The sequence below is a fragment of the Dromaius novaehollandiae genome, chromosome 9 (genome assembly GCF_036370855.1).
Source record: "Dromaius novaehollandiae isolate bDroNov1 chromosome 9, bDroNov1.hap1, whole genome shotgun sequence".
In the NCBI taxonomy this organism is placed as follows: Eukaryota; Metazoa; Chordata; class Aves; order Casuariiformes; family Dromaiidae; genus Dromaius; species Dromaius novaehollandiae.
The window spans coordinates 1,877,493-1,904,396 of record NC_088106.1 but is presented as its reverse complement, the minus strand read 5'-3'; the positions used below and the strand labels follow the sequence as shown (position 1 = coordinate 1,904,396).

The 26,904-nt window shown below is 39.9% G+C and overlaps 1 protein-coding gene across 3 annotated transcripts in view; it reads right to left on the bottom strand.

The window, feature by feature from the left end:
* The window catches only part of ARHGEF26 (Rho guanine nucleotide exchange factor 26), an 88,233-nt gene that overhangs the window by 40,843 nt on the left and 20,486 nt on the right, over positions 1-26,904 (bottom strand). Inside the window, exons 1-6 of one of the 3 annotated variants that reach the window (XM_064516513.1) lie at positions 21,715-21,850; positions 20,371-21,508; positions 18,791-18,830; positions 16,624-16,769; positions 12,356-12,412; positions 7,903-8,063 (exon numbers count right to left, since the gene is read on the bottom strand). In XM_064516513.1, the coding sequence (XP_064372583.1) occupies positions 7,903-8,063; positions 12,356-12,412; positions 16,624-16,769; positions 18,791-18,830; positions 20,371-21,432 (1,466 nt within the window). In that variant the 5' untranslated portion in view covers positions 21,433-21,508; positions 21,715-21,850. Of the gene's footprint in view, positions 1-7,902; positions 8,064-12,355; positions 12,413-16,623; positions 16,770-18,790; positions 18,831-20,370; positions 21,671-21,714; positions 21,851-26,904 lie in introns of those variants that run through there. The other 2 variants (XM_064516514.1, XM_026096853.2) reach the window with 2 other exon arrangements.

The following is a 26,904-nucleotide window of genomic DNA, read 5'->3' as shown; positions in this document are numbered from 1 at the left end:
AAAAAAATCCAGATACATAGGCTATATTTTAACTACCAAAATGAGTTAACAATCATTAATATGATTTGAAGCTTTCCTTAAAATACTGCACCAACTAATTCCACCTAAAAGGGTGGTATAAAAAGGATATATATAATAAATAAGGGGATTAAACTGTGTCTACACAAAGTTTTATGAGCATTTCAGGATTTGTTCAGTGACATGGAAGCAGGATGCTAGAGAGAAACAGAAGACTGGTTACACAATCAGCATTTCAATAATATCACAAATGACCTCTGGGACATAGCAGATTTTCTGATCAAATGCAAATTTTATGCTACTAATATTTAAATTTCATTGCAGCCATCATTGAAGAAAAAAAAGGAATCATAAAGTCAGTAAAAGTTTTATGTTGGTGTTTCTTGGAGATACTGCACAATCCATTAGGGAGAAAAAGTTTCCTCTGGCTTCTACTCCCATCTGGTTTTAATAACTGGCTTCAGGATCAAGCTAAATTCACTGGAGCTGCAGAAGTGCTCCAAAAAGTCCGTTTCTATTAGAACTGAGGAGGAATAACAGCTTTTACTTCTGTGCAATACACAGCGTCACTGAAGATGCTCAAAGGCCTCTTCAGAAGTGGCCTTCTACAACCCCTCTGAGCAGGTGTGGTGGCCAAGGTAAGGATGCTAGCACAGAGATGGTGAAATCTAACACAAGAAGCAGATTTAATTTCACACACGATTAACTGAGTCAAAGACAAGAGAACTGTGAACACATTCAATTTTCTTTACCAACTATTAGCTCACATTCCTGTAGGGGCACCTGAAATTGAGAAGGCAATGGGAAATTTGAATGGAATTTTAAACAGGACACAAGGACACAAGACTGAAAAAAAAGTCCCTAAACTTCTCTTTGTTACACTAAATCAATGTCATATCAAATCTGTGATTGTTCTCAAAAAATGTTTTAAGAGTGAAAAAAAACCCCTCCTATTGGCAACCTCCGCACATCACTATCAAAAGCGAGTATCTTGGGCTCAGCAAGGTTTCTACAAGGACCAGTCAGAAAAGCATTTCCCTGCCTTGGGCACAACTGTTACCGTGGGCAATGTCGGAGCTAATGGACAGGGAAGTTCTGCAACCAAAGTTAGGGATACCAATGGGAGTAATTCAGAAAAAGTGGGAAGAACACATTCAAAAACAGCCAAGCAGACAGTGTGATCGTTCTCCAGTTACTGAAGTGGCAGACTTGCTGCCTATTGCACTAATGTTTTGTTCTTCTACATCCGGCAAAAGCTGGCCGCAATTTAGTTTGCTTAGATAGCATGAAAATACACCATGAAAGTGATGGATGGAAATCTGTGAGTTCTGGACATTCTTTTAAATAGATTTAAAAAGATTACTTTGAATCTATACGCTTATTATATATTCTACAAAGCTAAGTATTTTCTTCAAGGGCGCTTTTTCCATAGGCAATTTCTAGGTATTTACTAAACTACTATATGTTTATATAAATTTCTGAACTCTTTTCAAAAAGCGTTGTCTAAGTTCTATTCATTCAAGAAAATAAGCTGAGAAAAGTACAATTCTGTTCAGAGTTGTTACTCCTGAATATTAGAGTCATATACCTAATTCTGTCTCCAAAAAGCAAGCAAACTCATAACAGAACAATCACTGGTTAGGAGGACATGTACCAGCTGCATATTATTTTAAAGTTATTGTTAACCAAAACTACTACTCATTTTGCAAAGAAACACCGTGCAGGCCAATCCAGTGAGTTTTTCCAGCTGCCAAAATAACTCTCTAAACAAGTATTTCCTAGAAATTAGGCTAAAGAGTTCAGCAATGAGCACTGATGTTAAAACATCAAGAAGTCAATCTGAAGAAACACAAAGATAAATCCACTGTGCCAAGGAATCAGTAGGGTGTAAGACTCTAAATGTGTTCTGTAAGCACCTAAAATTTAGAAAAGAAAAATAGTATGCTGGAACTCGCTGCTCTACAACATGTCCTGGACTCCCTGGAATCTCCTGACAGTCAGGAAAGGCCCCATAGGCAGTAAAAGCAGAATATGTAGCAAGACTGGGTGAAGGCAAAACCCACAAATGGTAAATTCAGAAGAGCCTTCCAATGTGCTGTAAAAAACAAATATGACATACGGTCCTAGGGATCACCAGCATCTGCTGGGGTCCACACAATGTACCAGCTTCTGATCATAGCCACAACTAAGTTGCGCCTCACATCCTGCTTCCACATTATTTGGGAGGATTTTTCTCCCTCTTGCTCCTGTTTGTCTGTCCACTATATCCAATATAATCACTCAACCTTAGGAAGCAAGTTCTCCACTTCAAAACTTCCAGTATGAACAACTTTCAAACAAAGAGTATAAATATTCTTCCCCAGATCACTCCTCAGTGTCCACTTACCCAGTTGGGCAAACATGCTCAGGTGGGTTATTCTCTCAGGTCATTACTAAACCTTCTTCAACAATTGCGCAGAACCGCAGCAACTGTGATAAAAAGTAGGAAGTGGCCTAAGACCACCTATACATTTCACACTAACCCAAACAGGAGCAGAGGATATTAAAGACTGTTAGTACTGCTGTCTTATCTGAAAATCAAATTGGCGAGCTATAATTTATGAACAATCCTCTTTCATTATTGTTAATCTGAATCACCCAGGGTCTATTAATACTATTTCAAGTTTTTTATTACACATAGGTTTTTTGCAACGTTCCAAAGAAACTGAGCAACAAAACTCTGCATTCTCCAAAAGCGATGTTAAATGCCTAGCTAACTGACTCAGTACACGATCTCCTTAAATGAAGAAAGAATAGGAATTATTTAATTGTGGAAAAAAAGAAGGTGCACCAAGATAAAAATATATCCAACATAAGGATGTTGGAAAGAGGTGAAATATTAAAAAATTAAAAAAGAAAAAAAGCTATGAAAAAGCTTATCTGGTTCCTATTGGATATTCACACACATGAAATTAAACTAAAGAATCTCAGACAAGATGTTCAGCTACCTCACAAACCCACAGAGGCTTCACTATTGAAACCCCTACGCAATATATAGTTTGCACAGCCTGAATTTGTCAAAATGTTTTTTTTTCCTTGTCTTTTCCTGTTAATGCTAACCTTTTCATGTTCCATAAGCTTCTTGTCTTTTGCTGGTCTAATGGAAGAGAGAGAGAAACAAATACTAAAGCTTTCCATCGTCGTATAAATTTGGTGATTAGACCTGTCAGACCAATTGTTCTCCAAGACACTTAACTGATTTCCCTGTAACTCCTCTTTCCCAAGACAGCTTCTTGGGAAACTGACCTCTTTTACACCACATATTGGATTTGAGAGGGTTTTTTTTGACTAGTAAGATTGATTATACAGTATTCTCAGCCTACACAAGCTTTTATTTCTGAATAAGGTGGCCTACTGCATACACACCAGCTTACATCTCAATGTAACAGCTTTCACTGAATCCAGAATCTAAGATCTAAAACTAAAATCTAAAAAATCTAAATCTAAAAAATTTGCAATTTTGTGCTCTATCATTTATGAACTGTCATATGCATACAGGCAAATACACAGTATAAGACTTAAGCTTTTTGAAGCAATGTTACAAGATGTCCTCACAGACAAACACGACCATACATACTGTATGCTGCATGCCTTATTCAGATCAACTCTTCTTTGTTAGAGACATTCCAATGAGCTCCCAAAAGCAGAGACAGACTTTGCTGTCTGTATTCTGCTTCTAACAAAGGCAGCTTTGTTCAACCAGAAATGGCCTTGTCATTTATTAGGAGCCTATCTTGGTGTTTCTGGAGAGCTTCCACTAAACATGTTCTAAGTCAAAGTTCCTAGATATAGGCTCTAAGCAATTTTGACTAAAGATTGTGTTTTTATCAGTGCATGTTCTTTAGCTCACTAAACTTTTGTCTGGGTGACCAAAATGACTGATAACTACAACCATACACTCCTACTCGAATTTTTTATTTTGTATTTTTAAGAAAAGGAAAGGCTGCTTAAAATATAACACATACTGAGACAGAGACCCAATTTTACTACATTTCTGAAACAAAAGGATGTTTTTTGCTAAAACCTTAAATGGGAAATGATACGTTGAACATATCGAGAAAAAGGCTTTTATTTTAAAACCACTTTCATTATCTGCACAAGTGAGGTTGTAGATAACCAGCACCAAGTTTTGTTATAGTTTAACAAGATTGCATAACTCAGGAAATAAAATATGCTTTAAGTCTGAAGAGGAGTTATGAATTCTCTTTTTGCTCCGAGTTATAAAAAAACCAAATTCTTGAGCCATTAGACTTTCCAGACAAGAAAGAATAAGATTATAATTTTAGGCTGGTGTGGTATTTTCCAGTCTTTCTTTCCTTTTTCCCCCTCCCACTTCCTTTGAAGACTATTAATCAAAGGGGTTTCAAAAATTCTCCTAAAAATGTTGCCCCCCCTCCCCGTCTCTACTTTAAATAGTTCAAGTGAGACTTTTAAAGTGGATTTAATAGTTTGGAAGGCTCATTCACTGAAAATACAGGAAACCCCAAACAAACACTATTCACATAGCTATACTAATATGTTCAACTGTCTCTTATAGAAACAACTCAAAGAAGCAGCAAAGTTTCCAGGCAACCTAAACCTCTGCTTTCTATTAAACTATCTAAAAAAGGTGCCAATTACCCCCTAATACACAAGTGTTTCTGCAATACCTACATCTGTCCAGCAAAAAGTGGGCTCAAGATACCTTATTTTCATGCACACAATTCACATTTTAGATAAGCAGACACCTTTAAAAAGTACCATTCCTTGAAAATAAGGACTTGGATAACCTGCACTCCCTGACAACACTGCTGCGGTAAAAACCTCTCATTCCTGCGGTGGCTGTGGATTCAGGAAATATCCAGCTGCTGACAAATGATCTCCATTATAAGAATAAGAGAAGCCAAAAGGAAAAGGGGGGTGGGGAAACCTAAGTATATGGAATCAGTCCAAATGTACAGCTATTATATAGCTTCTAGATTACGTCTGTACTTGACACAATATATTAGACTCCTTCACATGTACACTTCATGAAATAAAATCCTATCTTTGCAAAAACTTCAGAAGACATTAAATCAAACTGCTGCACAACAGATGTAAAATTCCACAGACTGTGCGTGGCTTCAGGGAGCCAAGAAAAGACTTGACCATGACTGGGAACACAAAACTTCATGAGTTTTACAAAGATAAACACAGGTTTAATTCACAATTTCTACAAAAACAAAACAGGATAAAAGAAAAGGAAACAAAAGAAAGCTGAAAAGAACTGACTCCAGAAACACTCCTAGTCTGGCAGATTACCTGTCCAATCATTAACCCCATTTCTGAAATAGGGCTAGTAATTTGTTTTTACAGAGAAAGAGATACACATTTTAAGGTTATATGATGCTAAGGTTAAGAAGAACAATTGGTATCTTAACTACGCTAAGCGCATCCTTTAGCCAGTGTTTGATTTCAAGTTAGAAAACTAGAAAATAAGGAGCAAAAAAAGTAGTATAGACATTTTTGGTTCTTAGTTACGTAGGTCACAGCAATTTACCTAGTGGTACTGCTATGTAACCAGGCTAGGATAATGCACAAGTTGTAACAAAGCAAATCTTCACTGAACAACTGATTGAGGAGTTGAAAGTCTTTATAACTCTGAAGTAACAAGGTGAGCGCACATACATACGCATGCCCCACATTGAATAATGCAGGCTATAACTATTATCAAATAATAAAACAGGCTTTTCAGCATTCATATCATGTAAGATCTGTAAACATTTCCTTTTCATTTAGACACTGTTTGTAGTGTATCTATTTCTCTCATTAATAACTATGCACTAAAGAAACTTACCCTTCCCACCCCCAAAAAAGCACAGCAGATCTGAGGAGAAGTCATGTTTTCTTTTAGAAGAAATACAAGTCGCTCTTGTCAGGTGCCATGGTATGTACAGCACTGTTCATAAACAGTAAAATGCCTATGCTGTTTACATAACAGATACCAGAGGCACACAGTATGCTGCACATGGAGTACTAAGTACAAAGTAAACAATGATTCAACTGACTAAGGAAAACACTGGCAAGAGTCAGTCCTTAGGGAAACATATGAAAAACTTGCTCAATTTTTAGCAGTTCAATACAGGCAAAGTAAGTTTAATTTGATAGACTGTAAAGACTAGGTATGGCTGTTTAATGCATCAACATCTAGCTTAAGAATTATTTAGATTTAAAGTGTGCTTATTTCTCCTAAAATATACTATGTTCTTTACCTCTCTACCAATTTTCAGAGAAATTAATACCATACCTACCCCATTAAAAGTAAGCTCAAACACTGCCCTATGTTCTTCTGCATATAAACAGATAAACAGTACGTATCTGTACAGTTCTTGAAAACAAAAGCTAATTAACTGTGAAGAGCAACAGTGGTCCTGGAAGGCATCCTCACGGCAAGCCTCAGGGCACTCACCATCTCTGAGACGCAGAGCTGCAATATGCTTGGAGACCCTAACATAGTTGCAGACCCTAACATAGTTGCAAGGTGAGTGTGTCAAACTCAAGTGCACGTTCATGGTTATTTGTATTTTCCATCTCCAAACCAGTGTGGCAGTTTTGGAAGAAATGGTTACCACTCCAAAATTACCCAAGATTCAAATAAGAAACTAACTTTTAAGTTCAAATGGTTAAGAAAATACACACTGGACATCTCTAGTCCAGCCTACCTGTAAGACCTCTCTGCTAAATCAATACAGCCACAAAAGTAAACCATTGTTCTATTTGAAAAATATAGAGTACACTGGCAAAAAAAGCTAAGATTTCTCCCAAATACAAGCAAGATGCCTCTCTGAACAAGTAAATAAGGCACTGTGTGAGCCTCCAAATACTGGCCTATACCATAGAGAGCACTCAAAATTCTACTATCCAAGGAGCTGCCCATCAGGTATACAGAGAAAATACAATCTGAAGAAACAAGGGCTTGCTCATTCGTGTCACAAAAAGAGAATCTACAGTTAGTAAAAAATAAAAACAAAAAAACCCACCAAAGTTTCATAAATTAAGCTGACCAAAAAAAAAAAACACAACACTTTCTCAAGGCCTGAAAAATGAATTAAATCCTATGTTCAATCCTCCGGAATGCATAAACCATCCAGCACAGATATACTGCATCACTTTCTTGATCATGGATCCAAACAAATTACAGACAGCCTGGAGTAGTTTCAGCGACTGGTCTGAACGTTACTGACGTTTAAACTTGTTCTGAGAAGCCACTATGCCAGTTTGGGAGCAGCTCTGAAAAAATTCATATCTCTGACTTTCTCGAGCAAAGCCAGCTTTGGAGGTTCAACGCATGGCCATCTCCAGTTTTCTACTGCATTTCTCTGCACGAGTTTCTAACTTCGCAAAGGTGACAGAAAAAGCTTGTGCCCCTGCTTCAGTTCTCTACCCACTGCATCAGCAAACTGCTGCTCCCATCACATAGCAACGTGAGAGAAAAACAACAGCAGCAGCAGGTTATTTCTCCTTCCAGCTAATTCTGACCGTCCGTCATACTGGGTTCCAAGTTACCTTATTTGCTTGCATTACATTAAGCCAATGTTTAGCACTGCACAGCACATGCATTTTAGGGCTTTCAAAGCACAGAGAGTCAAATCCCATTCCAATTGAATTACAGCCCTTGAAAAACTATGACTGTGGATATTAACAAGGGCAAAATTTGACTTCTCATTCTTAAGCTGTTAGGCCTAGCCTTTGGCTTGATTTGGTGGTACTAGTAAGGACACTGCTTTATTACATTTCATTACTCGTTTGAAAGATATTTTGACTACTATCAATCACACTCAGGTATAATCTCAAGGAAACAAAAAGGTTTTATATTTCTGCACTTACTTTTTACTTGCTTCATGAACATCTGTAATATTGGAGAAAAGGTGGTGGCTCTCTGTTTTGGTCATTGTGAGGCTCAGTTCTTTGGAATTTTTAAACATCCGGATCAGAATCTCCAGGCTCAGCAAATAAGAATGTTCAGAAGATATTACTTCAAAAATAGCCTGCAGAGGGGGGGAAAAAAAGACTTACTACTGATTAGCTTTTTTTTTTTTTCTTTTTTTAAGAAGAAAGTGGAAGAAGAGCTCAGAGAAGTATTTCTATGACTATTACTATGCCACCTGCTCTTACAAATACATGATTTAATACTGGTAAAAGCTATATTAAGGCTTTAATATACTAATTTAGTTAATGCAACTGGAAACAGAGTTTGAAGATAAAAAAAAAACTTAACACTAACTGTGATCGCTCCCATTCATACACAAAGTTTTTGAAGTAATACTGCCCATTTTTGTGGTCTGGTCAGAAGTTTCAAACCAGTTGTACTACTGTTCACCAGCTAGTATGTCCTTCTGTCTTTTTAAAATAGAAGCTGTTATTTGCTATACTATTAAGTTATTTGCTAGAGAACATTCTTGGGTAACAGAACTCTGATTATCTAAGCATCTGCAGAGAAACAAAACCCTTTGCAGAATTCAGGTTTTAGCCATGTATTAGCAGTGACACACTGGTTACTTTTAAAGCGTTAAACTCTAAATTGCCAAGTTAGGAGCAGGCACATGAGAAGCTGGGATCTCCGCAGCAGGGGAGGACACTTGTGAAAAAGAGGCAGAGCAGACAGGAGGGAGGGGCAACCACTGTCCCCTTCCGTGATTAGTGACCAGACACAACCACAACAGAAAGGCAGACCCCCACTACATAGACACAGCCTCCCACACAAGCAACCTTCTGTTTTACCCTTTTTATCACCCCTACCACTTCCAGCACAAAGCCACCATAACTTCCATCAACTGGCTGACATACAAAGCAAACTTTTAGTGAACTCCGGGACTTTGAAATGCACAGATTTGTTCCATCCGATAACTTCACCTCTGATGTAGAAATCTATCCAGCTTCTATACATCTTTTATCTCTCTAGACTTTTTTTTCCTGTTAGTCCACTAGAGTTCTTACATGTATATACAACTTGGAAAAACATGAAATAGTCCTCACGAACCCTTTTTTCATAGCATCATATGGCTTCGCTGAGTCACACTTGTCATAAGAGCTTTCTAAGCACTATGAACACAGAATAATACCATCAGCAGAGCTAATATCTTTGTTTTCAATATCACTAATATTAATATTTGTACATGTAATATCATGTTATTTGCAATTAACTTCTCCAAGCATCCTCAAACCAAAGGAGAAATATATATTTTAAATGCGATAGTGCAATATGGTATTCAGAAGGGCTAATTCCTATGGCTCTACAAACAACGGGGGGGGGGGGCTTCTGCAGATGACAGACCACAGGAGAAGTTCATTTAGATGCTCTGATATATTCACTAGCGAAACCCTGCTCTCCTGCCACCACAGATGAAGTCAAAAGAAACTACAGGCAGGTTGAAGGCATCTAAACTCTCTCAACTGTCAACTGGGACACACCACGCTGGGGGGGGGGGGGGGGGGGGGAGGGAAATTTCCTGTGAACATTTATCTGTAAGAATTCAAGTCTAGTGAATTCTGCTATCTTCACCAAGGTAAGGTTTGATCAAAAGAAAGAGGTCCAATTTATTTTTCTAGGATATCTTGAGTCTCAGCGTTCCCAGACTGTGCTTCAAAAATGATTCTTGTTCTGAAAAATCTTCAAAGAATTGAGATTTTAATAATGAAATAACAGGCTTAGAATTTCTTAAGAAAAAAAAATCTGCTCCAACTCAAGCCTTTAAAGGTTTATGCAGTGCAAAAAGTTTTTATTAACTCTACAGAAAGCCTACTGTGCCACCATACATACAGGAAAAGAAAGTATAATTTATGTTAAGTTCCACAGTAGTTTCTCCACCTTATTACTTACGTAAAAAGTTGATAGGATCTGACCAAAGACACAGCAGCAGCTAAGTAACAGCTATAATACACTATGTGTTATTCGTAAGACTGCATACTTCTATGCAAGAAGATATGCAAAGGTGATGCTTAAAATAACGTTAAATTGCCTGTCTGCCAAATCCCTTAGCCAGAAATCTAGAGAATATATATGTATACTAGCCAACCTCCGACAGCAAATCTACCTACTCACTTGGCTAACAAGGGGCAGAAAGGTATCTAAAAAGGGTATTTTGGCCTTTGCCCACCAACGACATTTCCGATTTTCAGCCTCACTGCACTTCTCTCAGCTGCACTCACAGAGAAAGCATTTGCTAAAGACTGCTGCAGAGTTCCATGACTAACTGGTTCCTATCCAGACATTTTTCAACACAGGAGGAATAAACAAACTTTATTATTATTATTTTGGAGCTTTTTTTTTTTTAATGCTCTTACTGAGGGCCCTCATGGATTTCTTTCAGTTTGATGACAGCAAGACTACATTAGTATAGCCAGAAAGAAACGGGACAAATAAAGATACTTTGCTTCTAATACTTTCTGTGAGGAATGAAAATGCATACTGAGCATATCATCTCCTCAAACACATTTCTAAGAATAAAAAAATAGGATGAAGCAACAATTATCTTGGCTTTAACACACAGTAGATACCCTACATTAACAGGCTGCAGGGGTATTCACCAGCTGCTTGGTAACAGCATTTCTGAATGACACCCAAAATCATATTATGGCTGCTTTGCATTATATCAACATGAACAGATGTTTGAATCCTGATGGACAACAAGTCTCTACAGAACAATTAGGAGGCCAGACGCATACATTTCTGTAGGGCAATGCAGAGGTACACGCATACCAGGTTAAAGTTTCCAGTTTGCGGAAAAGTTGAAGACGACCCATTGAAAAGTATTTCAGTTCTAATTAGTCTACTTATATGATGCATTTTCCTTAGGCAAGAGATGCACAGAGATACAACTTACTAATAAGTTACTGAAGATGGGATACATAAGAATGCTTGAAACTTTGACATTTGACCAAGGCATAAACCAAACACAAATACATTTTTCTGCAGTGATGAAATAGTATGATGACAAAGCTAATCTGATAAATAAGCTCTAAAATGCTACATAAACCACACACAAGAAATGAAGCTAAAGCATCACTTCATAGCACAAATACATCTTAAGAATATTTCCTTAGGCTCCCTTTGAAAGGATAGACATCTTTAACACTCAGGCTTGAAAACTTTCTGGTAACATTAAAGACTTTACATTTGAAATGCATCTGAAGAACTTGTTCTCTTTGAAGAGATGTAAATATGACTTCAGGAAACACTGACTAAAGGCTCCTAAAGAATACAAGAGGACTGAAATAAATGCCTTGTGCCTAAAAGCTTCCCAACAGGAAGGGGCAAAAAAAAGGCAGTATACATGGCTTCAACTGCTGCACACCCTCTCCCCAAAAGAGCAAAACAAGATAGCAAAGGATTCCAGAGCAAAACAAATGTCTAATTCCTGCGTATGTAATACAAGATGTGTCTGTATTTTGTGCCTGAACACAACAGTAGCAGGTCACACAGCTAAATTAGTATTTGAGCCTCGCTATACACGTGTCCATGAAATTCATGGAAAACCCCAGACAGTTCTAATTTGGTTAGGTTCACTGAGGTATTTCCTGAAGTGAAAGGAAGATTTTGGAGGAAATTAACACGGCAGGCAAGTCTACAGGGCTGCTATTCCAAAACCCTTTTTCTCCATTGAAGGACATACATACCTCAACAACTGAAGGTATGTAATAGTTAAGTCAGGCTATTCTTTTCAGCACCTCTCATTCACTCTGATATAGCCCCTGTAAGTAAGGGAAGAGAGGAAAGCAGATAAAGAGGACAAAAGGAGCAAAGACAAGGGGGAAAGAGAGAAAGCCAGAGACATACAAACAGATTATTTGCCAGATACATAGTACTCATGTAGCCAGGGTTGTTCACAGGATTAGTTACAATTGAGAAGCACTGCAAAAAGCTGTTCTTTGTTCCTTAACACCTTTACAAATTTATGTGCCACCTCCTTTCCTCTGTGAGTGCAGGGCTGGTTTTACACCTGCCCAAATACAGCACACAACAGCCTTGGGTCTGGCTGCCTGCTACTGCTGAGTAGCCATCAGCTAGGCTACATTTGCTGGAACAAGCATATCTAGGAGCTACTCCTCCAGCAAGACCTGCAGGATGTTGGCAGGAGACCCAAAGCAGAGATATACACACATCAGCAACAGACAAGTTTTGTTTCTTTATCATCCATGGGGAGAGAGGTTATTTCACTCTAGGACAGGGAGCAATGCACTGAAGTTGCCTCCTTATGAACAAACACACAAAATATTAAATTAGGCCTGCAGCCCATCCCTAAATAAACAAAAGAAACAATGTATAACTTTAAATGAGTACCTCCTGTCTCTTTCTTTCTTCCAGGCTGATAGTTTCTGATAATCCATTCTTCTTCACCTAAAAAAACCCCAAATTTTAATTTTTAACACTTTTTGTAGGAAAACAGTATTTTTTTTAAAAAAAAAATTGTACTAAAAAATATCAATTGAAGTATCATACTAAGAATTCAGCTAATGAATCTGGCCACTTCAGAAAGACAGCAATGAACTAGCAGAAATAAAAATAATAATAAAAAAAACCTTGATACCATCAAATTTTGGGCTTATCCAAAGAACAAACAACACCATTAAAGACTATAATAGGACATACACAGAACTACTACAGCAAAAGCATTCACAGTTGAATCATTGTCACCCGCACAACCTTAATGGATATTATACACACTTACCAAAGCACCAGCATCATTTTCTCCTTTTAATTTAATTTCTTGATTTATACATGTGTAACATCATTCGGTTCATTTTCTGAGTTGGCCTGAAACACTTCAGCATACTCATTTGTAAAATAAACACATCTAAAGGCCTTCTTAGACAGGTAACTTGCTGGCCAAATACTATTCTGGAGGATCTCTGTCTTTATCCTAAATAAACTCTGCAAAGTCCTGAGCTAATAATCCTGTATTTCTAACATTCTCGGCCCTATGATGTCGTCTCTTCTCCCTCTGCTCCCTACGCACCAATCAGCCAAGACAGGTTTGCCCCACCTCTCCACACGCAACCATGATGAACTCCGGCCTGACCCACATCATTCCACAGCTCCGAGCCCCATGCTAAGCTACCGAATTCCACACCAAAGACCTCTTCAGTTTACTCCTTCCCAGGGTGGATTGCATGTGTTGAGTCATTTAACAGAACATAAAACAAAACAAAAACAGAAGGCCACGTGCCAAGGGAGGCACCGGCTTTATATACTTCCTACAGCACTCTTAAGCCCAGGGCCTCAAATCAGGAGGATCACCTGCATATGGTTTGCTAGACTGGGACTGGGAAGGAGGTCGCTGCACAGCACTACAAACATGAGAGATACCCCTTCCATCTGTAGGGCAGTATGCTGCAGGACAGGAGTTTATGAGACCTAGTCCCTAATATGAGACCTGCCAGGTGCACTTCTGTTCTCCCATTTCTCTTTCAGGTCTCCTTCAATAGCCCCTAAGGTACCACCACAGCACCAGCTTCTTTTTCTTCTTCCACTTGCTCCCTGGAATTCTACAGGATACTTTATTTTATTCCTGCATACCAGTTACTACAAACCTGGATAGGAGGCTCAGTAGTAAAGACAGCACAATATTAAGAAGTGCTGCACTTCTGCTGCACAATATTACATAGTCCATGCATGCTACTTCGTATTACATGCTTATAAAGAGACAATACATATTCAGGTACGTTAAAGCAACTGATCTTTTGAACACAAATGGCAGATTCCTATGCCTCTACAAGTATACACTTCTGAGTACCAAGCAAGAACTAGATGCCTTTCTATTAAACTGGAGTAAGTACATTTTCAATTAACAACCTGAAAGCTTTAAAGCATTCCCTAGAAAGCACAATGTCACTTTTTTCTGGATGCCACTGAGGACTTTTCTAAAAATACGCTGACACAGGAAATACCTATGAACGTATCCAAGAGATTTCAATGCTTCCTGTTAATACAGCAACTGTAAATTTCCAGTGAGGTCAACGTAGTAACTGCTACATTAATCTTCCAGAAACTTAGCTGTATTTCATGACCACTATTTTGTCATATAGGGTATGTGCATACAAAGTTCTTCTTATAAACATATGGTTTAACCTTATATTCTAAATTGATTAGCGGTAAAACTTCCGAAAAGAAATGGGCCCAAATGCAGTGACTATTTCTGATGTACTGAGTAAAAGAAAATTCCTGTTCTTAAGGTGTCCAAAACTGTTTTATCTGCGAGTCTAAAAATTGCATTTGTGATACCACACAAACAACAAAAACGATCACGTAACATAAGCTAAGAACATAACAAGAAAGAACACGTAAGAGCGACAAGACTAAGTCTACTAATGTTGTCTTACTGTCATACTGGACTTTTTATCCAGCAATACAGAGAGCAATCCAGCAGCTCAGTTATGATTGATTCTGTGTGTGTGTGTGTGTGTGTGTGTGTGTGTGTGTGTGTGTGTGTGTGTGTGTGTGTGTGTGTGTGCGCGCGTACATGCGAGTATATTGAAAATTAACAGTGAAAATGGCAAACCCTTGACAAAACACTTGGAAATGAAACAACCATCCAACCAAGCATGCATAGTAACATATACTGTTATTATACATAACAACCAAATGCTGCATTTGTTGGAAAGTAAACAGATTTAATATGCATAAGCTACATTTTTGATAGTATCAACGTATGTATCTTCTGGAAATTGTTCAAAAGTACTGGAAGATGTTTTTGGAATATATTGTGGAAATATTGGCCATTCACCCAAAATTAAAATTTTAAGTTAACACATGAAGGTTGAAAGGAACAGAGATAGTCAATAGTCATAGCACAAGGAAGAGTACTTCAATTCTCTATAATTATTGAACCCAATAGGGATTCATGTTTCAATACCCTGAACTGCAAGATAATCAACATCTATTAGACAGCTCTTATAAACGGGAAAGCTAAATAGTAATAGAAGATCTTACTGAGTCTTAAAAATGAATTTGTCAGGGTATGCACAGTTAGTGGCCCAAACCATCAGATATTCTAGGAGTTCAGGCTGTGCAAGAACAACAACAACAAAAATACTTTCTTACGCTATATACAGAGATGAGGTCTACAACATTCTACTAATTACAACAAAAGAAACCTTCATTTTATGGATATCCTCCAGAAGCCACAGAGATGATCAAAGGATAAAATTAACCACAGAAACACAGAATTTTTACCCTTTCTTTGGTCTCAGAATCATGCATATTAAGAAAGATTGTAGAATTATCCACCAGTATCGTCAATTTTCCAGCTTATCAGCAGGGATGCTAGCAAGATTACAGTTCCAGTTAAAACTGCTTAATTCTACTTTGCTTAATGATGTTACTGAGAAAAAAAAAACACTGCACAAACTAAATAGAAGACTGTACTAAGGACAGCAGAATACCACTGTCTACAGACAGCTTCTGTTTTTAAGGGTTTCCATTAAATGAATGCAGTCAAATCAACTTAGAGTTGGCTTGCAGCAATTTATATCAGTTCAGCAGAAACTTGTTCATAACTAATTGAAGCTCTTCTTTAAGGAATTCACCCTTTTAGTAAATTCACTCCCTCCTTATTTTTAAATAAGTCAATTTGTGTCTTGAACAAAAACAGGAATCTAAAATGAACTCTCTCAATTGTACTGCTTCCTACATAAAACAAAAATCAATAAATGATCAAGATTTCCATGTTCTTGTGAAATGAAAAATAAAATTTAGGGAAAAAACAAACAGAAAAGAAGGACTAGACACTATTCAAGGTTTGGTCCTGTGAGGATTTAAGCCTGTCTTTTCAAGCTATCTGAAACTACCTCACTCAGAAGAGCCACATACTGTAATCGGCATTAGCGTAAGTCCTTCTCTTCTAAGGACCTGCACTGGTATGGCTAGCAAACACCCCAGGTAGACAAGGCCTGAGCAGTTATCCCTGAGGGACTGTGGGAAACACAAAGTCAGGCTCTTAAACAGAAACAAAAGATGCATGTTTCATTTTTTCAGCATAGATTTAAAAATAGATAAGAAATGTATCTTAATGTGTAAGCATATAAGGCATCTTTTGAAAGTTAAAGATTATCAGAAATACAAATTCTTGTGCATTTTGAAGTTTTATTTATACTACATATAAACTTTTTTTTCCTTGGTAATTTCAAAGCACATCCTCTATCTTTTCTGTTATGTGGTCACAGGAGCCTACAAACACTTCTGCCAGCAAAGAAAAAGGGAGGTGTCAGGATGGGAACAAGTAACCCGGGGCACTTGTTCTGGCAGGAGCATCTGTCTATACCTATTAGAAGTGACTGAGAAAGCATGATTTCAGGTTTCTTTAGGCTGTTGGGCTTACCTTATATAAAACCTAAACAAAATCTAAACTGAGTTCTCAGAAATTGGATTAGTAACATTTGAGCAGTAGCAAATTTGATGGTAGCAGAATACTCAGAAATATGAAGTATTTTGGAAGGGAAAAGAAGATGACAAACTTCAGCTGAAAACTTCAGTCGCAAATAAACAAGCTTACTTCAATACATTCCTAGATACTCCATTTCTGTATAGCTATGCAATGATTAAATACTCACGACGGACAGCTGACTCCATGTTGATCTCAAGGGCTTATAGTGAATGACAATCTTTTCATCTGATTTCTGCTCTCGGGGCTCAGACTCTTCATCAGAATCTATATCCAGAGCTTTTTCTTTATAGTTCTGATATAATACAGCATTTTCTATAAAACAACAATAGTATGTCATTAATTGCCATAAAGTTAGCTTATTTGCTTTCATAAAAATAAGTAACATTTAAACAATGAAATAAAGCAAAATGTCAGTGTGCTGTTCACAAACTCCAAAAGACAAAGATAGTATCTTATTTAGGATGGACAATGGCAGAGTACAGTAACAATGGATCACTGTACCACTACTAGAAAAGATCCCGCTGACTGAATTAAAAAACAGATGTGTTCTTTGTCAAGAAAAAAAAAATTTTTTTCTTCCTTGGTTTGTTGTACAATGTTTCATAATTAGCCAGCAATTTAAAAACACAACAAGCGTGTCAGTAGAACACTGTCGCTAATCCAAAGGTCTAGCTATTTTAATACAGGAGACCATTGTAAATCCGCTATCCATGCTGATGTCTATTCTCAGTTTTAAATATTGTCTTCACACTTCACTAAGACAAGGAAATGATCCAAATTTCAGAAATTCTGAAGTCAGAACTATTCCAAATAGAAACCACAAAGCACAACAAACATTTAATTCCTTGTTTGAATAAGCATGAGGCTTATGAACCTTAAAACTAAACACATGTTATCTATTCATTACTACCACTATTAATTCACCAATATCAATGCAAAGAAACACAGGCGTGGAGCATATCCTTTCAGCTTCTCAACCTCCTTCATCACATGTTTTTCACAAGCACATGGAAAAGGACAGACAAAATTAAGACCAGAGTAACCCACTGAGAGATTAAACTACTACGCAAGAAAGCCCTATAAGGGACTTCAGAGACAGGCCACATTTTGGACAATATCTGATTTCCCCCCTACAGGAGAAAGGAGGAAGAAGTGAAAGATCTGGCTACTCTATGCATAGTTAGAGCTTTAAGCTTTTATACCAGTCTGGGCAGATCTGTTTTACCTGCTCTGACTACACAGCCCCAGTAGAATACTGTACAAGGTTGGACCTTTTATAGAAATACCATATATATATTTGGTTTTTTTGGAATGTGTCTAGAGAATTTACATATTTTAAAAGACAGGAAATTGTATATAGTAATGGAATTCTGAAACGCATTACATAAAAGGTTATTATTTGGGTTTGATCCAAGATAAAAGGCAACAATTGGAAGAGAGTCTAGGAGATGTAATTAGGAGAGAATGTGAGAAAAGATGGAAAAAAAGATAGCGGGACATGCAAATAGGACACTATGGGAAGTTTTGAAAACAGAGGCAAGTGGAAAAGGGAGATAACATAGCAGCTTAGATGACCTTAAGGGGGCATGAAGCAGGGAAAAGCCAAGAGAGCAACAGTTACTATAATGAAGCTATTACCACACATCCATGGACTCACAGCCAGGAAGGAATTTTTTTGTTGTTGAAATACTGGGAAAAGCAGCAAGCTTGACAAAGCTCAATAGTAATGACTAACATGAAGGAACAGGTACATAGGCAGTGTTTTTCTGACACTTGCACTTGAAGTCTAGGCAGCAAGAAAAGAAAAGGATTACTAAGATAAGGAGATCACCCCAGCTGTCTAAGCATTCTTGCCTTACGAGGAATAGAGGGAAATAGCTGCATTAACCTTGCATCAGATGCCTGAATTTATTCTCTGAGTTTAAGTGGTGACCCCAAGCCCGTAAGCTGATCCACAAAAGCTAAGTCTTACACCTGGAAAGAGTCACAAGGAATAGGCACGAAGACTGCCCCAGTTCAGAAGAGCCTTATTTATGTAATTCTACAGAACTTTTAGGGTTGAGATAGCATATCAATCAATTGATGTTTTAAGAGTAACAAGTTTAAGTTGAGAAGAAACCCTTCAAACAAAACAACACTTGTAACCTGCCATTCTGTATTTTTTTAAATATTGCTGAAAGTGTCTATTACCAAAATTAGACTTCAATATTTTAGTCAACTTACTGAAAACCAAGTACTCTGTCCCAGCACTAAAGACCTGTAAAAAATGATCTCGAAGTTCATTTCTCTTGTGATTTTAGCATATCATCAAGTCCGTACAGAAAAGCTCTTACCTTCCCCATCAAACGTCCCTTGTCCCTTCAGCGTTTTCTTCTAATAATTTTAATAGGAAAGAGACACATAAACATTAAAAGAAGAATGCAAGATAACCAACAGTAACAGCAGCTTTTATTTTATCTGATACTAAGGCACTGAATTAACAATTCCTAATCTATAAACTTCTGATGCTGGAAAAATATTCACGACAATTGCTTCATCAAATAAAGTGAAAAGTTACTCTAGATTTTTTTTCTCTCATAATTGTTTATTCATATTTGCCCCAAACGTTTCATTTTTGCTATGCTTTTCAAAGCATTACATACATGAGCTTTACAAGAGTTGAGTGAACTTGCAACTCATTTCACTGGCTCTGGGCTTTCCCACAAGTATACAACCTACACATTTCAGTGGCTGTCTCTCCTCACAGCCTGCAAAGAAGAACCACGTTAAGTAATCTGTAAATTAATTTTTTGAGACCAAAACAAAACCTTTGAAATAAAACAATTTTTTTTATTGCAACAAGCTGGATCATCTAAGAAGTTGATAAAAAAAAATACTACTAGTCAGAAGAGTTTTGTATGTAAAGATAGGACAATGCCATGTTGTCCTATTTTAAGCACAACTTCTCACTGCTTTTGATAAAGAAAGCCTACTACCAAAAAAACCCCAGACAAACAAACCCCTTACTCAGAAGTAATTCACAGTTCGATCTATTGCTGTTATGTCGCTTGTGCCATTTTTGCAAAAACTTCCATGCCCATAATTTTTATCTTGGCTGAAAACTGTCATGAAGCTGATGATTATCTTAACAGCTACAGTTTTAGTCCGTTAGCTGAAGTACTTTATTACACAATTCTGAAACACTGCAGATATCAATAAATTAAGAATTGAAGAATAAAAAAAAATAAGATTAAAACATGATACAGTCAAGCAAAATAATATTTTAGTAGGTCTTTATAATTTAATTTTAATGCATTAACATTCAATATAAATCTGCTGCTCCTGAAGGATTACAATCAAGAATTAAAAGCAGGCATTCTACTTCTACTTGCAGGCATTAAAAAAAGCTACAAGAATACACTTTAAGTGGCCTCTTTCAATATAAAAACCCTACTCCATTTTTTGAAAATACTTTTAAAGCAATGTCCCAGATAAAGGAGTAAGGGGGAAGTTTATTTTTCTGCCAGTCTACAACAACAGGCAGAACTTTCTGAGCCAGTTTGTCTCCTTTTTTTCCCCTTTACTAGTTTCTGGGAAACAAGTTTTAAAAGATCAATTTGTTTGTGAAATGAAACCTAAAAGGGCTGGGGAATCCGGCAGGAAATGTAAGCATGCATGAGGTTGCCATTAACACATTACTAAACTGACTAGATTTCAAAGGAATTGTCTCCCTTAAGGTGTCTGCCACTCCACTTTGAAAGCAGCACTTTCAAGTGATCTGTGAGATTATCAGTAACTAAGAAAGGTTTCTGGTAGCAAAAGGAAAACTGGAAAAAAACAATACAAACGTTTATGGAAACATGGAGATTGCAAATCACAGCAGCATGTAGTCTGTAACTTTCAAATCAACATATCTCTCATCAGCATAACTTACCTTCATCCTCCCCAAGCTAGAAAACTTGTCTTTATCTTCAACAACCGCTTTAAGTATTGGCTGAGACATTCTGTTTTTTTTCTTCAAATTAGAAGAGCTGTCAAAGTCAATGCCGCTCACCACAGCTCTGCGGTACGAAGTAGACCTCAGACCGCGCCTCAGCGCCCCTGGGCTGTCCAGGTCCCCTTCTGCCTCCTCGTCAGCATCAGCTACCAAAGGCACGCTAAGGCTTTCCACCATGCTGCGGACCTTGAGAACCCTCCTGCTCGTCTCCGCATTTTGACAGCCGATTTTGTTTGTCACTCTTATTTCCGAGGCCAAACTCCTGGGGATGATCTGCTGCTTGCCCACTTTGAGCGCCGCAGGGCTGTTGGTGCTCAGCACTATGGACTGCTTCTCCCCCAGCTGGCTCTGGGTAGCTGGCGGTCTCTGAAGAGTTAAGCCTTGCTCCGGGGAAATCGCCTGGGAAACCAGCGGGGGCCCCACAGGCGCTTGCTCTGCTCTTTCAGAAACCTGGCCGGGCTGCAGCTGCAGCGCTGCTGGGCTGTTACTGGGGGAAGGTGCGCTTCCAGAGGGTGACGACGGAGGACTAGGTGTAAAACCAATCTGTTCCTGGTCCGGCATAAGTGCCGACTGAGTGGAAATCCTCAGGGGACGAAGCAGTTTGTTTCCTGGCGTACCATTAGCTGTAAAACTCACGGAATCGTCCGAAGCCAGCCGGAGTAGGCGGCAGGCCTGCTCGGCAGCAGCCCGCCCGGGTGACACGGCCGCGCGTGCCGCAGAGCGGGGCGTCCCGTTGGGCACAGATCCCGCGCTGCGGCTGGGGCACGGGGTGCTCCTCAGGCCGCCCCGGCTGCCCGGCGCGGCGGCGGCAGGCTGGGTGGCGGGGAGCGCGCCCCTGTCCTCCACGGGGAAGTCGGTGAAAAGCACCCCGTTGGGGCTCTGGTAAGACTGGGGTCGAGGCTTGCTCCTGGCGGAGGACCGAGGCGGCGGGATGGACCTCCTCTTCCACAGCGGCGTTACGTTGTTGCTGGAGATGTCCACCTCGCTCTCCCCATCCATGGCCGGGCCCTGGGAACCGCCGCGGAGTCCCGGCGGCGGCGGCAGTCCCGCAGGCTCCTCTCCTGCCCAGCGCTCCCTGCAGCGGCAAGGGGAAGCAAACGGCGGCGGCCCTGAGCCCGCGGCGGCCCGCAGGGCAGCACCGCTTGCCGCGGCGGCGGCCCGGGAGCACAGCACCCCCCTCCCTGCACGCGCCGCGCCGCGCCGCGCCGGGCCGGGGAGCCCTCCCACCTGCGAGCCGCCCCCGCCCGGCCCGAGGGCCCGCCCGCCGCCGCCCCGTCTCACCTCACGGCGGCGCGCCGGGCCGGGGGGGCAACGGCCGCCCCCGGGCGCTGCCGCTGCCCCGCCGACGCCAGCCGAGCCGCGCCGAGCCGAGCCGCGCGCAGCAGCAGGTAGGAGGGCGCCGCCGGCGGCGCGGCCCCAGCGCTGACGTCTGTCCGCGAAGGGAGAGCAGCGCTCGCCGCCCGCACCGCACCGCACCGCACCGCACCGCACCGCACCGCGCCCGGGCTCGCAGCGAGGGGCGCCGCAGCCACCGCCACGGCCAGCAAAGCTCCGTGGCGGCAGCCGGAGCTGTAAGGCGGCCTGCAGCGGAGCCCGGCGCCGAGCACGCGAAGGGACGCCTCGTCAGAGGAGCAGGGAGCTTAGCTCGGGAACAGAGCAAACCCGTGCAGCACGGGCTGCCGCCCGCAGAAACCGCACACCCAGTCTGGCAGGGAGGACAGCTCTTAGAGCAGCTGCAGTACACGTGGAGAAAAGCAGAGCAGCCTTCAGGCACTCAAAGTCCTTTTTTCAAATCACACCAATTTCTAATAATGACAATCTTGGGCTTTTCATCAGAGGAATGCACGAGAACTGTCCCTATATTAAAAATGCTTCATGTTATACTTAAAAAGCAACAGTGACAAAAGCTGCCAGCAGCAATACTGTCTCGCGTCCTGCCTGCTCGGGCGCACTCTGATCGCAGTACACGGAGCCACTGGTAATGCTTAAGCTGGCCCACAGCTTACACAAATCCTTTTTTCCAACACACTTGCTCGTTATTCTGGAGGAAGAATTGCACTTGGCTGGCTCAGGCTATTTTACTGTGTGCTGACAAAGTGCTGGAGCAATCTGGGAAAGGAAGAGCTTTTTGGTAAGCGAATAGGAAATAAACAGTGATTTACTGGCAATTCTTATAAATGACATAACCCTGAAAGGACTGTATCTGTAGAGATTTTGCGACTCAAATATGACTTGGTATATCATATAACTGAAACAGAGATAAAAGGAAAACAGACTCAGTTTTAAAAAGCAAAACAAACTGCACGCTTCAAATACGTTCCTCAGTAAAAGACCCCTTGCCCGCACGTCCTCCTGCAACGGCCGCTCAGCCCTGGCGCAGCAAATGAGCCCGCAGCTCAGGGACAGCCACGGCGTCACCAGGAACGACGACACCCTCGTGCTCTGCAGCCCTGCAGCAAAAGCATGGGCGCGGGATCACACCGCTTGTGGGAGAAGTCCTTTTCGGCTGGCAGGTGGCGAGGCGTGCCGCCGCGTCTTCGCCCACCGCAGGCAGCAGCGCTGCTCTCGGCAGGCCCCGGCCCCGCCGAGGTCTCTGCGCAGCGCAGAGGCGATGCTCGCGACCCAGGGGCGCTGCACTTCCTCGCCTCCCACGGGGAGCCGGGGTGAATCTCAGCAGCAGAGACGCTGCTGCACAGACAAATAAGCAATGTGGACACTCCTGTTCACTCGCAGAGCAGGAACAATAATTATTCACTAATTATTCAATTATTTAATTATTCATTACAGTTAGTAAATTACAACATATCCTTACTTCACTGTCTCCTCCTAGTAAGAGAACAGTTAGAAGTTGTTTCCACTTCTGTTGGAAAAAATGATGATTAATGTATTTTAAAAGCCACCATGTCACAGTACATGAGCTTTCAGCATGCATAATTATTACACTGGACATTAATGTCAAAAATAATTTGGAATGCTTTCCTAGTACTGAGTCTCAAAACTGAATTACTTGTCAGGCATCCCCTCAAATGCATGAAAGACCAAATCTAGGTCTGACGTCCGTTCCTGTGCAATGCATCTGAACTGGAAAAGCAGAACAGAAATATCTTAGACACTTGAAAATGCGTGAATCCAGGTCCTCCAACTGCCAAGATAGGGAAATAACCTCCTGAAGAACGTGTAGTGCATGCCTACTGCTATTAATCTTGGCCTTCACTCTTTAAGTTTTCTGCCACCCAAATCAGTTTTGAAACGTTCCGGTCATTTATGTCTGAAACTGAGCTTAAGGAAACAGCTGAAGTAGCCCAAGCCAGCAAATGCTGTGTTATACTTAACACACATTTCTTCACACCTCTCTGAGAGGGCACTTTGCTTTCATTACCTGCAAGATGCAAACTTGACACCTCCACAGATTTTAACCTATAGTGAATAATACAAAAAGCTTTGATATGGAGACTCCGGCCTACGGCCAATCTATTCCACAACACACAACAGCGATACAATATGGCAAATGCTTTGCTAAGTGGAGATCTGCCACCTAGCAACCACTTGGCAGGGCTTGCTTTAGCGGCCGGAGACCGCTCCGCGGACTGTGCGGAAGCGGGGGTCGACGAGGGGCGCGGGGGGCGGGATGGGTGCTCTGCGCATCTGCGACACAGACGGTTCCTGAATGAGTGATTAAAGCTTTCTTCTCAGGGTAGGAAAAACAGGCACATTCAGAAAACCGTCCAAGTCGCTGCGGCTGACAGGAATAAGGAAGGTTCCTTTTAGTAAAAATATGCCCACCAAAAAGAAAAAAAGGAGGTTTCTATTTGTCAGATTTTTCAATACATATGCATATATTTTCTGAACTGATACTTTCCAAGAAAGTCGTAAAGCTGAAGTAATGATACTGTTTGTTACAAGAACAGGATTTAATTATGAAAGAGGGAAGAACTACAACAAAGACTATCATCAGATTTGATGGCAAAATGTATTGCAAAGGCCTCCTACCTGATCCTCCCCTAAACACACATAGGAGCATGAAATCAGGAGGATAAAAAGCTAGATGTAACCTCACGCAGGCTATCAGTCCGTTTGGTGCTTCAGCACACGCCTAGCTTTAAGAGTGCACATTTTCCAGCTGAAGTCAGCATAATGACTTGCTTATTTAAAGATGGGCACCTGCTTAAGCACCTGGCTAAACTTAAGTGAGAAGGAACAGAAAAAAAAATTGCTAGATTTTTTCTTCTTTCCAGATTTCAAGAGTTTATGTATCACCAAATCAGAAAAAAATCAGAGTGGATTAAAAGTGCATTTTTTTAAAAAAAACCAACCAAATATTGCTTATACTAAGCTTGTTCAGTAGGTAGCAAACAAGGGAAATAAACAAGGAGAAAAATACAGAAGAAAATATAAGGAATAGCCAACCACATGTGCACACGTAAACCTTGCATGAAGTAATTCTTCTACCAGCAAAATCCAAGAAAAAAAAGTTATTAAGAATAAAATGAAGCAAAGCACACTGAAATTAAAATTGACAAATACGTACGTCTCACAAATGAGACAGGCCTTCAGACTGCCGAACCAACTTCCGACAACCACAGCACACGACGAAAAGCCATAGGCGTAACATCAAATATTAGTTCAGTTGTCACTTAGGATTTCATAGCCTTATGCACTAATTAAAAAGAAAATTCGCACACAGGATTATTTCTAAAATTAACTCTGAACTTTCCATATGAAATTGCCAAGAAATTGGATATAGTTGCAGCATATTACTTAAATCATAAAACCTAATAATTAATAATTGAAGTAATCACATTTTACAAGATTATTCTCTTACACATACATATTAAATACAATGCAATTAAAAGAATTTTTCTTTCTGAATGGTGATCTCAGCATTCAATTTCATATGCTGTAAAAAAGCAGCAAGACTCTTGCAATAAAATTAAAGTTATAATAAAAGTAAAATCAACTACGTAAGAAGGAAATGGAAACGTAATAATTAACATCTCATACAATGTACAGTTTCAGTATAAAATCACAGAGATACTTTTCTAAAAGTGAAAAAAAAAAAAGAAATGAACTAAATACCAGCATGGAGAGAGCTCCACTGTATAGGTCCCATTACAGAAAAAACACAGTTGCATGCCAACTTTTAAGAATTAAAATTGAAACATTATACAGCTTGTGATGCAGAGTGAAGAAATCTGCTAGTAAAGCTCTCAGTCATGTCTCCACAGCAATCAGGTTTACTCAGGTAACGGTTTTGAACATTTACTAGTGAAAATTTTAAGTCAATCCACCATTTTCTAGCTAGTACAAAAGATCTAAAAGCTAGTGCAATGAATCTGCAGCAAACCAGAATGCATTTATATATTTGTCTTTAAACATGCCAATAACTCCCTTGATATCCGTAAGATTGTTTATCATAACAAGTACCAGACACACAAAAGTTAGAAGACAGCTACGTTTTTTCTCAATGGTGAATGTGGTTATTCCCTGAAAATCTACCAAGAAAAATGAAGAATTACTCATCTTTCCCCATCTTCAAACCAGGAGTATACTTTTCCTGGTACTTCCACAAACACTAATTGCTAGCTTCAGTGCAGTGGTAACTGAGCAAACTGTGATGGCCTAAATACGCAGGAGATCAGACTAGAGAAAGGCATCCTAAGTACTACAAATCTTCTAGTATGCTGAAAGGTCAATATATATTCAAAACTTATATAATGCTTGTCCCCTTCACAGGGTCAGCCTGGCACCACCAAACCACTGTATCAGTGTCTTCTGAATTAGTAAACAAGAATGCAACGTCAACCCTGAAGAAAACTGCAAAAGCTGAATTTCATAGGTGCAAGGACATACGTTGCAATTGCAAGGGCCTCATGGATAAGAACCTTACAAATTTCTCATTTTGACAATGTAACGACATAGCCTCGAAAGTCTGAAATATCCTGAAATAACTCTCTGAAAGGGTTTAGTGAGCACTGCGACAAGTGCACTTGGATTGTCTCATATTAACTGTGATGCCATCTGAGAACTGGTGAATGGAAAACCTGGACAGAAAAATCTAACAATTTACAGCCCCGGACAGAATTTCTCCAAACACGATGTCATTATTCAGGTGCTGGAAGGAAAACATGTTAAGGTTCTCTGGAGCTCTCTTGAGAGTGAAATATATTTAATATGCATGTTGCTAAAAGAAGCTTTGAAAGTGCAACATGCTAAAAGAGTTAATGCCTTCAGGATGTGAACACTGATTATCATATAGAAGAAAGAAGAAAATTTTTGCCTCCAACAGTAAGGAACTGAAATTAATGACCCACGACAAATTTCCTAATACTGCATTACTCCAAGAGTGGACAAGAGATGAGGGTGAGAAACATGGTAGTGGCCACAAAAGTGAATGTGCAAAACTGTTGCCATGTTATTCCTACTCATTATATTCTTCTGAGTGCATGTGTAGATGGTTAGCTTCTTATTCAA